At 51.2% G+C, this 14,522-nt stretch overlaps 1 protein-coding gene across 2 annotated transcripts in view; it reads left to right on the top strand.

Moving 5' to 3' along the window:
• Positions 1-12,664: 12,664 nt before the first annotated feature.
• Positions 12,665-14,522, top strand: part of bnc2 (basonuclin zinc finger protein 2) — an 813,736-nt gene continuing 811,878 nt past the window's right edge. The window contains exon 1 of one of the 2 annotated variants that reach the window (XM_072517502.1): positions 12,665-12,825. Coding sequence is in view for 1 of the 2 variants with exons in the window: in XM_072517504.1 (XP_072373605.1) it covers positions 12,823-12,825 (3 nt within the window). In the remaining variant the exon portion in view is untranslated. The remainder of the gene's footprint in view (positions 12,826-14,522) is intronic. The other variant, XM_072517504.1, reaches the window with a different exon arrangement.

Raw genomic sequence — 14,522 nt, 5'->3', positions numbered from 1 at the left:
TCAGAGTAAGTTTACAATGTCACTGATCAGAGTAAGTTTACAATGTCACTGATCAGAGTAAGTTTACAATGTCCCTGATCAGAGCAAGTTTACAATGTCACTGATCAGAGTAAGTTTACAATGTCCCTGATCAGAGCAAGTTTACAATGTCCCTGATCAGAGCAAGTTTACAATGTCCCTGATCAGAGCAAGTTTACAGTGTCCCTGATCAGAGTAAGTTTACAATGTCCCTGATCAGAGTAAGTTTACAATGTCACTGATCAGGGTACGTTTACAATGTCACTGATCAGAGTAAGTTTACAATGTCCCTGATCAGAGTAGGTTTACAATGTCCCTGATCAGAGTAGGTTTACAATGCCCCTGATTAGAGTAAGTTTCCAATGTCCCTGATCAGAGCAAGTTTCCAATATCCCTGATCAGAGTAAGTTTACAATGTCTGTGATCAGAGTAAGTTTACAATGTCCCTGATCAGAGTAAGTTTACAATGTTTCATTTCAGAGTAAGTTTACAATGTCCGTGTTCAGTGTCCGTGTTCAGTGTAAGTTTACAATGTCCCTGATTAGAGTAAGTTTACAACGTCACTGATCCGAGTAAGTTTACAATGTCTGTGATCAGAGTAAGTTTACACTGTCCCTGATCAGAGTAAGTTTGCAATGTCACTGATCAGGGTACGTTTACAATGTCCCTGATCAGAGTAAGTTTACAATGTCCCTGATCAGAGCAAGTTTACAATGTCCCTGATCAGAGCAAGTTTACAATGTCCCTGATCAGAGCAGGTTTACAATGTCTCTGATCAGAGTAAGTTGTCAATGTCCCTGATCAGAGTAAGTTTACAATGTCCCTGATCAGAGCAAGTTTACAATGTCCCTGATTAGAGTAAGTTCACAATGTCCCTGATCAGAGTAAGTTTATAATGTTCCTGATCAGAGTAAGTTTACAATGTCCGTGGTCAGAGTAAGTTTACAGTGTCCCTGATTAGAGTAAGTTTACAATGTCCATGATCAGAGTACGTTTACAGTGTCCCCGATTAGAGTAAGTTCACAATGTCCCTGATCAGAGTAGGCTTACAATGTCCCTGATTAGAGTAAGTTTACACTGTCCCTGATCAGAGTAAGTTTGCAATGTCACTGATCAGGGTACGTTTACAATGTCCCTGATCAGAGTAAGTTTACAATGTCCCTGATCAGAGCAAGTTTACAATGTCCCTGATCAGAGCAGGTTTACAATGTCCCTGATCAGAGTAAGTTTACAATGTCTCTGATCAGAGTAAGTTGTCAATGTCCCTGATCAGAGCAAGTTTACAATGTCCCTGATCAGTGCAAGTTTACAATGTCCCTGATCAGAGTAAGTTTACAGTGTCCCTGATTAGAGTAAGTTCACAATGTCCCTGATCAGAGTAAGTTTATAATGTCCCTGATTAGAGTAAGTTTACAATGTCCATGATCAGGGTACGTTTACAGTGTCCCCGATTAGAGTAAGTTCACAATGTCCCTGATCAGAGTAGGCTTACAATGTCCCTGATCAGAATAAGTTTACAATGTCCCTGATCAGAGGAGGTTTACAATGTCCCTGATCAGAGTAAGTTTACAATGTCCCTGATCAGAGTAAGTTTACAATGTCTGTGATCAGAGTAAGTTTACAATGTCTGTGATCAGAGTAAGTTTACAATGTCCCTGATCAGAGTAAGTTTACAATGTCCCTGATCAGAGTAAGTTTACAATGTCCCTGATCAGAGTAAGTTTACACTGTCCTGGTTAGAGTAACTTTACAATGTCCCTGATCAGAGTAAGTTTGCAATGCCCCTGATCAGAGTAAGATTACAATGTCCCTGATCAGAGTAAGTTTACAATGACCATGGTTAGAGTAAGTTTACAAGTTTACAATGTCCCTGATTAGAGTAAGTTTACACTGTCGCTGATCAGAGTAAGTTTGTAATACCCCTGATCAGAGTAAGTTTACAATGACCATGGTCAGAGCGAGTTTACAGTGTCCCTGATCAGAGTAAGTTTACAATGTCCCTGATCAGAGTAAGTTTACAATGTCCCTGATCAGAGTAAGTTTTCAATGACCATGGTCAGAGCGAGTTTACAGTGTCCCTGATCAGAGTAAGCTTACAATTTCCCTGATCAGAGTAAGTTTACAATGTCCCTGATCAGAGCAAGTTTACAATGTCCCTGATCAGAGTAAGTTTACAATGTCTGTGATCAGAGTAAGTTTACAATGGCCCTGATCAGAGTAAGTTTACAATGTCCCTGATCAGAGTAAGTTTTCAATGTCTGTGATCAGAGTAAGTTTACAATGGCCCTGATCAGAGTAAGTTTACAATGTCCCTGATCAGAGCAAGTTTGCAATGCCCCTGACCAGAGTAAGATTACAATGTCCCTGATCAGAGTAAGTTTACAATGACCATGGTCAGAGTGAATTTACAAGTTTACAATGTCCCTGATTAGAGTAAGATTACAATGTCCCTGATCAGAGTAAGTTTTCAATGACCATGGTCAGAGTGAGTTTTCAGTGTCTCTGATGAGAGTAAGTTTACAATGTCCCTGCTCAGAGTAAGTTTACAATGCCCCCGATCAGAGTAAGTTTATAATGTGTCTGATCAGAGTAACAGTTTGTATTTCGAAGCGGGGGGAGGAAATATCCCCTTTTCAATGACAATTTTCTGCTGAATGTCGGACCGAGCTGTGATGAATCTTGCTCAGTTCGATGTCCTGAATTTCAGCCCACTTGTTTCTGATGTCGCAGAGTATTTTACATTGTACGTTGCACACACACTTCTATCGCAATGATCCGGATCATTTCCCCAGCAAATTAATACTTGATTCAGAAATCGTCCCACCTGTTTCTATTAGTGTGGACCACTGTGTTTTACCTGTATTCTGAAGAATGTTTAATCTGCCACCTTCCCCAGCACCCTCGCTCTCCCCTCTGTGGTCTTGTGTTTTTTGTTCGACTTGTTTTTTTTAGGTGTATCTGTGGGGGAAAGTTGGCTGAAGCATCTCACTGCAATAACGGAGCCGGGTTAGACAGCAACAAGGACCCGTGCCCTCTATTCACCCCAATGCTAACGAAATAATGCAAATATAAATTTCTGTCTTTTACGTTACTACTCCTTGTTTCCAAGTTCCCGTTCACATTTCCGTTTTGAACTTCTTCATACATTTTTATTTGTCACGTTTCCATTTCCACCCAACGCTGCCTGATTTCAATCCCCTAATTTGTATACATTTCCAATAATGAATGCATCCTTTGTATTGTCCGCGTTTCAGATCTCGACCTCTCTGTTTTACTTATTTAGATCATCGTGTTTTCTTTTTATTCCAATTTCCATAATCCCTGTTTTTTTCCTCTCTGAGTGAGTTTGTCCCTTGTTCTTCATCTAAACATCCTTTAGCTTGTAGATTGCTGGAATGATTGAGAACCCCTTCTTCTCCCTGAGTGGATATTCTGAGCACAGAATCAGACAGTGAATGGGCAAAGATCAGATTCAGTCTGGGATTGCGATCCAGCAACAGACCTGGGGGCCCGACCCAAGCAAACGTTGATGGCAAGAACAAAATCAGGGAAACGAAAACACCCCTCCGAACTCCTTAACTTTCTGCTCGTTACCTTTCGCTCGCCCCTTTTTGTTACTTTCCCAGATGACCTGGTGATCTATTGTTGTATTTTCTTTCACTCTCCCACTCCTTTCTGTTGTTTTTTGTTAGCCTCCATTTGATTTATTCTTGTTGGATTTTGGGATGGTTACTGCTCCCTCTTATGGGCACTAACCTGTGTTGTATTTCGCCCAGTCTGACAGACTCCGGGCGCAATGCAGGCACTTTCACTCTCTCAGTTGCATCATGTATATCTGTGTGTGTGTGTGTGTGTGTACACATCGCAGTGTGTTTCCAGCTTCAAAAAACTTCATTCTCTCTTGAAGAAAACCGGGCGAACAATATAATTAGAGCAGGTGTTGAGGAAACATTCAGATGGTAGGCTGCGTGTGCAGGTTTGGAGGAAAAGGGGTTGGGCTCGCTGTTTTTGTTGGTTAGTTCTGCCGATGAGGAGAAATTTCTTCAGCCAGAGAGTGGTGGGCCTGTGGAATTCATTGCCACAGAGGGCGGTGGAGGCCGGGACGTTGAGTGTCTTTAAGACAGAAGTTGATAAATTCTTGATTTCTCGAGGAATTAAGGGCTATGGCGAGAGAGCGGGTAAATGGAGTTGAAATCAGCCATGATTGAATGGTGGAGTGGACTCGGTGGGCCGAATGGCATTACTTCCGCTCCTATGTCTTATGGTCTTATGCAACTAGAAAATGAAAAATAGAAGCAGTTCCAACGCGCCACAGCGAAAAACCGCACCGACCTCCTCAGAAGACAAACATGGGACACAACCGACAGAATACCCTTCGTCGTCCAGTACTTCCCCGGAGCGGAGAAACTACGTCATCTTCTTCACAGCCTTCAACACGTCACTGATGACGATGAACATCTTGCCAAGGTCATCCCCACACCCCCACTACTTGCCTTCAAACAACCGCGCAACCTCAAACGAACCATTGTTTGCAGCAAACTACCCAGCCTTCAGAACAGTGACCACGACACCACACAACCCTGTCATGGTAATCTCTGCAAGACGTGCCAGATCATCGACATAGATACCACTATTACACGTGAGAACACCACCCACCAGGTACGCGGTACATACTCGTGCGACTCGGCCAACGTTGTCTACCTCATACGCTGCAGGAAAGGATGTCCCGAAGCGTGGTGCATTGGCGAGACCATGCAGACGCTGCGACAACGAATGAACGGACATCGCGCAACAATCACCAGGCAGGAATGTTCCCTTCCAGTCGGGGAACACCAGCAGTCAAGGGCATTCAGCCTCTGATCTCCGGGTAAGCGTTCTCCAAGGCGGCCTTCAGGACGCGCGACAACGCAGAATCGCCGAGCAGAAACTTAGAGCCAAGTTCCGCACACATGAGTGCGGCCTCAACCGGGACCTGGGATTCATGTTGCATTACATTCATCCCCCGCCGTCTGGCCTGCGAAATCCTACCAACTGTCCTGGCTTGATACCATTCACACCTCTTTAACCTGAGGTTACCCCACCTCTTTAACCTGAGGTTACCCCATCTCTGGATCTGTAAAGATTTAATCACCTGCTAATGCTCGCATTCCAAGCATTGTTTGGCATCTTTGAATTTGTCTATATATATGTTTCTGGGACATACCTCTTCATTCACCTGAGGAAGGAGCAGCGCTCTGAAAGCTAGTGACATCGAAACAAATCTGTTGGACTTTAACCTGGTGTTGTAAAACTTCGTACTGTGCTCACCCCAGTCCAACGCCAGCATCTCCACATCACGTCAGTAAAAGAAGCGGCAAAACTTTCAGATTGTTGTAAAAGCCCAACTGGGTCACTGATGTCTTGTCAGGGGGAAAGTTGGCCTGGCTCGTTCTGAGCTGTTTGTGAAACCGGCACCACACCCCAGCAAGCCAATCAGTAGAAAAAGACCCATCACCACCACATTATGAACGGCCAATAAATGGTCGCTTCTCGACCCAATTGCTAAGATCCAGTGTAGGATCAAGCTGGGGATTAGATCCAGTGTCTATTGTTGTCAGCTTGGATCTTGTATGTCTCGCTTGTGGGGACCGTGAACCGGACTCAATGTGAATTTGAATTGTTTTTTTTTTAGAAAGCAAGGAGATGGATTAAGGTTTGCCCCATCCACACAGCCCACTGGCTTTGTAATTCGGAGAAAAGTATGACATTTTTAAAAATGGCAGCATCATCAGTCATGTCCACATCCATGAATGATTGAAGGACAACACACATTATAGAGGATCCAATTTCATCCCACAGGATTTCCCAATCAATGAATTGCTTTTCAAGTGTGGCCACTGTTATAATAAAGGCATATACAGCAATTTGAATCAAATAGGGCCCCACAAACAGCATGAGATAAACAATCCATTGAAAAGGGTAAAGGGAAGATATCCAGGACATCAGGAGAGTTTCCCGTTCTTGTCCAGAATCAATAACTGGGACTCCCATCTCTGACAATAGACCACAAAATCAATATTTTATATGTATTTGTAATTGTTTGGATGGAATAATTAATATACTTTGTGATGCAGAGCTGGAAACTGGTTGGCTATCCCTGGTTACTCAAGGACGATAGTGTTGCTCCTCCGAGTGATGAAACTCAGTCTGTGTCTGAATTGCTATCTGTATTTTGTTGGTCCTCTCTGCCAGGGTAAAGTCCCTTCCTGTTCTAACAGTTGTCTCTGGAGTCACTGCTTTAACCTCACCTCCCATTATTTTGCGAAAACTTGGACATCGACACAACCCATTTGTGTTTGCCTGCCGCTGGCTGGCTCAGCAGGACTCACCTTCTTCCTTTTGGTCTGAGATGTATTACCCAAATAACTATTGCTAAACCAAGGACTGAAGAAGACTCGACTTCAGTGTCAAAAATATTATCTGATTTTCCTTGATTACTGGAGAAACGGCCCCAACTCTATTGAGCAATCTGAGGAACAGAGAAGAGTTCAGTCCTTTTGCTGTCAATTATCTCACACATCCCTGTTCCTACCCTCACTGACCTCAAAATCAATGAAGCAGCAGCACCTGGACAAACAGGTCACTTGTACGGCATGCTCCCTAGCATCAAAGGGATTGTAAACAAGTCCAGACAAGGAGGGACATATTTATATAAAAGTTAAACACGGAAGATGTTGGAAATCTGAAATAGAAATAGAGAATGTTGGAAACATTTTATATTTATTCCTTTCTTAACATGCTGTCTCCTGGTCTATGGTCTTTGTGTGTTGTCCTCTATCCCTGGGAATGATTGTTTCGTATGTATAAACCATCTTGGTTAAATTAGCATTCGCTCTTTCCTTTTGCAGTAGTCATCAAACTCCTTGGGAATTTCCGTGATGTTTAAATGGTTGTGTATCTGTGCTTATGTACATGGGGTGAGTTTGATAAGCGGTGCATTGAAGTGTGTACATCAATATGGGTACAGGTCCTCTTCTCTGAGCTTGTGTGCTTGCGTATATGTTTGTGATGTCTGTGAGCGTGTACATGGGGTGTGTTTTGTATCTGTGTGCATGGTGCAATAGTGCAATTTGAGGGAGGGGGGTGCATTTGTCCATTTTTACATGGAGTGAACAATTTATGATTAGGTTTGTGAAAGAATGGGTATATCTGGGTGTATATTTGTGATTCTGAGCGTTATATAAATGCAATGTTTGATGAAAGTGTGTGAATGCCTGCTGAAAATTATGAATGTTGAAAGTTACTTGTCTGTGTATCTATGGATGGTAGAAATGGGTAATGGAATTGGGATAAGTGTTTCTATCTGTGTGTGAATGATTGTCTGCATATGAGCAATACATAGAGCTGCTTGTGATTGTGGAAAGTGTGTAAATGTGGACATATATTTATGCCAGTTGGTTTAGCTCAGTTGGCTGGACGGCTGGTTTGTGATGCTGAGCGAGGCATGGGTTCAATTCCCCGTACCGGCTGAGGTTATTCATGAAGGCCCCGCCTTCTCAACCGTGCCCCTCGTCTGAGGTGTGGTGACCCTCAGGTTAAATAACCACCAGTCAGCTCTCCCCCTCAAAGGGGAAAGCAGCCTGTGGTCATCTGGGACTGTGGTGACTTTACCGTACCTATGTAATGATGTCAGTCCATATCTTTACACTAATATTGTGAAATGTGTGGGAAGGACATTGTGTGCTAATGTATGTGTATTGTGTCTATGTGCACGGTGTGAAAGTTGGATCTTGGTGTAGGGTGTGAATATGCAGAGTATATCTATGTTTGTGTCTTGGTGTGAGTAGCAATGTCATTAAAGTGTGGGTATGGGATGGATGTGAATGTGTGCTGAGTGAGAACTAGGTATGTGTCATGAGATCCACATTAACATATGGTGCAATCACACACACACTGATGGACAGGTAGTTGGACCAACCAACAGACACACAACATCGCAGCCAATCACCAGTGAGAGCACACGCACTATAAAACAGGGAACACCACAGTTCCCGCTCATTCCACCAGGAGATAGCTCAGAGCACCGAGCTCACAGCGCGCCACTCAGACATACACAGTGTGCTGAGTGCCTCACTAAGATAGTGCTAGGGCTGGGTCCACAGGTGAGCTGGTGAAGCACGAACCACAGCCGGAAGTTAATAGTTATTATTGTACAGAATAATAAAACAGAGTTGTACAATGTACAACCGCGTTGGTTCATTTGTGTATCGGAACACCCAACACGACATGATACCAGGATTGGAAACTCGCCAGCGACTGTGAGACCTACCTGCACATCTTCAGAGATCCGCCATCCTGCGCCATGGACACCATCAGCCCACCGCAGCCGCTCCGAATCGCTGGAAATCTTGGCGTCAACTGGAAGCTGTTTAAACAGCGCTTCCAGCTCTTCCTAGAAGCCACAGACAGGGAGAATGCATCGGACACCAGGAAGATCGCCCTCCTCCTCTCCATGGCAGGGCAACACGCCATCCACATCTACAACTCCCTGGCATTCGCGGAAGGCGAGGACAAGATGAAATACAAGACGGTGCTTCTAAAATTTGAGGAACACTTCAGCGTTGAAGTGAATGAGAGCTTCGAGAGGTACCTCTTCCAGCAGCGCCTGCAGGGTAAGGATGAGCCTTTTCAATCTTATTTGACACACCTCCGTATCCTCGCGCAGTCCTGCGGCTATGAGGCCACCTCCGACTCCATGATTCGGGATCAGAGAGTTTTTGGGGTCATCTCGGACACCCTACGCCAGCAGCTCCTCAAAATAAAGAACCTCACCCGAGCGACTGCCATCGAGACCTGCGTCCTCCACGAGAACGCAACCAGCCGGTACTCCCAAATCCAAGCGGCCGAATCGGCACGGCACGGGTCCTACGAGGCGGAGCGGGTCCAGTCGATCGAGTTCCTCCCGGACCGCGGCCCGGACGAGGGCGGCCATTTCATGCGCTTTCCGAGGCCTCCCGCGCTTGTACGTGCCAAAAGAGGGGACGTCAACGCATAGGGACGGGATGCGCAGGCGCGCTCTACGCAGGACCGCACCGCGCATGCGCGGTGGCGCAACGAACGCCATGACATCATGACTTGCGGCAACTGTGGATCTGCACACTTAAAGCGGCAATGTCCAGCCAAAGCGCGACAATGCCTCCGCTGTGGCAGGATGGGCCACTGCGCTGCCTGCTGTCGAGCAGCTCAACCTACCAACTCCCAACAATTCCGCCAGCCTCGCAGGGACGTGCGGGCCATTCAGCCTCCATACACCGAGTCATACCCTGACGACATGCAGACCGGCGATACCGACGACCGGGAAACCTTCCGCGTTGCGGTAATAAACAAGAACCGGATGTCCCCAAGTCGGAACCACCAGCCGATGCCAGTGCACAGCATTGATCCGGGCACTGAGTGGTGTGCCACCCTAACAGTCAACCGATCACCAATTACATTCCGCTTGGACACTGGTGCCTCCGTCAATCTCCTTGCATGGTCAGCCTTCCACACCTTGAAGGTGAAACCACCGATTCTGCCATCCCGCTGTCAGTTGGTTAACTATAACGGAAACGTCATCCCGGCCACGGGGTCCTGCCAGCTCGATGTTACACACAACTCACATAAAGCCACATTGTCTTTTGAGATTGTTGGAACCTCGAAGGACTCCCTGTTAGGCGCACAGGCGTGCAAGATCCTCCACCTCGTTCAGCGGACCTGCAGGGCCAAGGAGTGCTTTCCCAGGTCACGGTGCCAACGCCATGGGTCAGCTCCATGGTGTGCGTCAATAAGCCCTCCGGCGAGCTCCGGATGGACCTGGAGCAGGAGCGAGCGTCCCGGAGCCGGAGTGACTCCCCCCGAGCCGGAGCGCGCGTCCCGGAGCGAGCGTCCCGGAGCCGGAGCGAGCGTCCCAGAGCCGGAGTGAGCGCCCCGGAGCCAGAGTGAGCGTCCCGGAGCCGGAGTGAGCGTCCCGGAGCCGGAGTGAGCGTCCCGGAGCCGGAGTGAGCGTCCCGGAGCCGGAGTGAGCGTCCCGGAGCCGGAGTGAGCGTCCCGGAGCCGGAGTGAGCGTCCCGGAGCCGGAGTGACTCCCCCGGAGCCGGAGTGACTCCCCCGGATCCGGAGTGACTCCCCCGGAGCCGGAGTGACTCCCCCGGAGCCGGAGTGACCGTCCCGGGGCCCGAGTGACCGTCCCGGGGCCCGAGTGACCGTCCCGGGGCCCGAGTGACCGTCCCGGGGCCCGAGTGACCGTCCCGGGGCCCGAGTGACCGTCCCGGGGCCCGAGTGACCGTCCCGGGGCCCGAGTGACCGTCCCGGGGCCCGAGTGACCGTCCCGGGGCCCGAGTGACCGTCCCGGGGCCCGAGTGACCGTCCCGGGGCCCGAGTGACCGTCCCGGGGCCCGAGTGACCGTCCCGGGGCCCGAGTGACCGTCCCGGGGCCCGAGTGACCGTCCCGGGGCCCGAGTGACCGTCCCGGGGCCCGAGTGACCGTCCCGGGGCCCGAGTGACCGTCCCGGGGCCCGAGTGACCGTCCCGGGGCCCGAGTGACCGTCCCGGGGCCCGAGTGACCGTCCCGGGGCCCGAGTGAGCGTCCCGGGGCCCGAGTGAGCGTCCCGGGGCCCGAGTGAGCGTCCCGGGGCCCGAGTGAGCGTCCCGGGGCCCGAGTGAGCGTCCCGGGGCCCGAGTGAGCGTCCCGGGGCCCGAGTGAGCGTCCCGGGGCCCGAGTGAGCGTCCCGGGGCCCGAGTGAGCGTCCCGGAGCCGGAGTGAGCGTCCCGGAGCCGGAGTGAGCGTCCCGGAGCCGGAGTGACTCCCCCGGAGCCGGAGTGACTCCCCCGGATCCCGAGTGACTCCCCCGGATCCCGAGTGACTCCCCCGGATCCCGAGTGACTCCCCCGGGGCCCGAGTGACTCCCCCGGGGCCCGAGTGACTCCCCCGGGGCCCGAGTGACTCCCCCGGGGCCCGAGTGACTCCCCCGGGGCCCGAGTGACTCCCCCGGGGCCCGAGTGACTCCCCCGGGGCCCGAGTGACTCCCCCGGGGCCCGAGTGACTCCCCCGGGGCCCGAGTGACTCCCCCGGGGCCCGAGTGACTCCCCCGGATCCGGAGTGACTCCCCCGGATCCGGAGTGACTCCCCCGGATCCGGAGTGACTCCCCCGGATCCGGAGTGACTCCCCCGGATCCGGAGTGACTCCCCCGGATCCGGAGTGACTCCCCCGGATCCGGAGTGACTCCCCCGGGGCCCGAGTGACTCCCCCGGGGCCCGAGTGACTCCCCCGGGGCCCGAGTGACTCCCCCGGGGCCCGAGTGACTCCCCCGGGGCCCGAGTGACTCCCCCGGGGCCCGAGTGACTCCCCCGGGGCCCGAGTGACTCCCCCGGGGCCCGAGTGACTCCCCCGGGGCCCGAGTGACTCCCCCGGGGCCCGAGTGACTCCCCCGGGGCCCGAGTGACTCCCCCGGGGCCCGAGTGACTCCCCCGGGGCCCGAGTGACTCCCCCGGGGCCCGAGTGACTCCCCCGGGGCCCGAGTGACTCCCCCGGGGCCCGAGTGACTCCCCCGGGGCCCGAGTGACTCCCCCGGGGCCCGAGTGACTCCCCCGGGGCCCGAGTGACTCCCCCGGGGCCCGAGTGACTCCCCCGGGGCCCGAGTGACTCCCCCGGGGCCCGAGTGACTCCCCCGGGGCCCGAGTGACTCCCCCGGGGCCCGAGTGACTCCCCCGGGGCCCGAGTGACTCCCCCGGGGCCCGAGTGACTCCCCCGGGGCCCGAGTGACTCCCCCGGGGCCCGAGTGACTCCCCCGGGGCCCGAGTGACTCCCCCGGGGCCCGAGTGACTCCCCCGGGGCCCGAGTGACTCCCCCGGGGCCCGAGTGACTCCCCCGGGGCCCGAGTGACTCCCCCGGGGCCCGAGTGACTCCCCCGGGGCCCGAGTGACTCCCCCGGGGCCCGAGTGACTCCCCCGGGGCCCGAGTGAGCGTCCCGGGTGGGTGTGTGGAGGGTTTGGAGGGAGTGTTTGGAGTGAGTGTTTGGAGTGGGGGTTTGGAGGGAGGGTTTGGAGTGGGGGTTTGGAGGGTTTGGAGGGAGTGTTTGGAGTGAGGGTTTGGAGTGGGGGTTTGGAGGGAGTGTTTGGAGTGGGTGTTTGGAGGGTTTGGAGGGAGTGTTTGGAGTGAGGGTTTGGAGTGGGTGTGTGGAGTGAGGGTTTGGAGGGTTTGGAGTGAGGGTTTGGAGGGTTTGGAGTGAGGGTTTGGAGTGAGGGTTTGGAGTGGGTGTTTGGAGGGTTTGGAGGGAGGGTTTGGAGTGGGTGTTTGGAGGGTTTGGAGGGAGGGTTTGGAGTGGGTGTTTGGAGGGTTTGGAAGGAGGGTTTGGAGGGGGTGTTTGGAGGGTTTGGAGGGGGTGTTTGGAGGGTTTGGAGGGAGTGTTTGGAGTGGGTGTTTGGAGGGTTTGGAGGGAGTGTTTGGAGTGGGTGTTTGGAGGGTTTGGAGGGAGTGTTTGGAGTGGGTGTTTGGAGGGTTTGGAGGGAGGGTTTGGAGTGGGTGTGTGGAGTGAGGGTTTGGAGTGGGTGTTTGGAGGGTTTGGAGTGGGTGTGTGGAGGGTTTGGAGTGGGTGTGTGGAGTGAGGGTTTGGAGTGTGTGTGTGACCTGGAATGTGGGAGAGTGAGTGGGATGGTGGGGAAGCGGGAGCAACCCCGGATCCGCCTCCTCTCTCAGACTGAGTTGCAGACAGGACTGAGAAGCTCCGCCAGGTCTCCGCTGAGTTGCTGTCAGAGAGTGAGAGCTGACAGCCGGACACCATGCAGCAATGGTAAATAACTCGCCAACTCATTGCTTTTCACTCCAGTTGCTGATCTGATTGCTGGAAGTTGTTACTCCTGTGTCGATGTGTCAGAAAAACTTTGTTAAGTTTCTCCGCCGCCCCGTTCAATAACCGCAAGGGCAGTTTGTGTAACAGAGGCTGGGATATTCTCCAGTTTGGGGTTAGTGAGCTGGGCTCGGGGCTACTACCTTTCCCCAACTCGCATTTAATTTTTCTCTGCTTTCCGGTTTGGATGCAATTGGTTTTATGGTGGAAAAACTGAAAGGTGGTCTGTGTGTGTTTATATCTGTGCCTGTGTGTGTCACTGTCTGCATGTGAGACTGTCTGTGTGCTGTGCCTGTGTGTGTCACTGTCTGCATGTGAGACTGTCTGTGTGACTGTCTGTGTGCTGTGACTGTGTGTCACTGTTTGCATGTGAGACTGTCTGTGTGACTCTGTGTGCTGTGACTATGTGTCACTGTCTGCATGTGAGACTGTGTGCTGTGACTGTGTGTGTCACTCTGCATGTGAGACAGTGTCTATCTGTGCCTGTGTGTGACACTGCACATGAGACTGTGTGCTGTGACTGTGTCACTGTCTGCATGTGAGACTGTCTGTGTGACTGTCTGTGTGCTGTGACTGTGTGTGTTACTGTCTGCATGTGAGACTGTCTGTGTGACTGTCTGTGTGACTGTGTTGTGACTGTGTGTGTGACTGCATATGAGACTGTCTATGTGTGACTGTGTGCTGTGACTGTCTGCATGTGTGACTATCTGCATGACTGTGTGTGTGACTCTGCATGTGAGACTGTGTCTATGTGTGACTGTGTTTGTGGCTGTGTGTTGTGACTGTCTGCATGTGAGACTATGTGTGACTGTGTGTTGTGACTGTCTCCATGTGAGACTGTCTATGTGTGACTGTTGTGACTGTGTAACTGCATGTGACACTGTCTATGTGTGACTGTTGTGACTATCTGCATGTTAGACTGTCTATGTGACTGTGTTGTGACTACGTGACTGCATGTGAGACTGTCCATGTGTGACTGTGTGTTGTGACTGTGTGACTGCATTTGAGACTGTGCGTATGTGTGACTGTGTTGTTACTGTGTGACTGCATGTGAGACTGTCTATGTGTGACTGTGTTGTGCCTTTCTTCTTGTGTGACTGTGTGTGTGAGGCTGTGTCTATGCATGACTGGGTGTTGTCTTTCTGCCTGTGTGACTGTATGTGAGATGTGTCGATCTGTGACTGTTGTCTTTCTGTGTGACTGTGTGAGATACTGTGCGTATGTGTGTCTGTGTTGTGCCTTTTGTATGTGTGACTGGATGTGTATGCCTGAGGGACACCACTAGCTACTGATTGCCAACCAGAGAAACACCCATTAATCACCACTCTTTGCTTTCTATTCATTAACCAATCCTCTATCCATGCTCTACTTTCCCCTTAATGCCATGCAACTTTATCTTATGCAGCAACCTTTTGTGTGGCACCTTGTCAAAGGCTTTCTGGAAATCCAGATATACCACATCCATTGGCTCCCCGTTATCTACCGCACTGGTAATGTCCTCAAAGAATTTCACTAAATTAGTTAGGCATGACCTGCCCTTTATGAACCCATGCTGCGTCTGCCCAATGGGACAATTTCCATCCAGATGGCTATTTCTTCCTTGATGATAGATTCCAGCATCTTCCCTACTACCGAAGTTA

Source organism: Scyliorhinus torazame, chromosome 9 (assembly GCF_047496885.1).
Source record: "Scyliorhinus torazame isolate Kashiwa2021f chromosome 9, sScyTor2.1, whole genome shotgun sequence".
In the NCBI taxonomy this organism is placed as follows: domain Eukaryota; kingdom Metazoa; phylum Chordata; class Chondrichthyes; order Carcharhiniformes; family Scyliorhinidae; genus Scyliorhinus; species Scyliorhinus torazame.
Note: the sequence above shows the minus strand (reverse complement) of the source record. Positions and strands in the feature narration are given on the sequence as shown.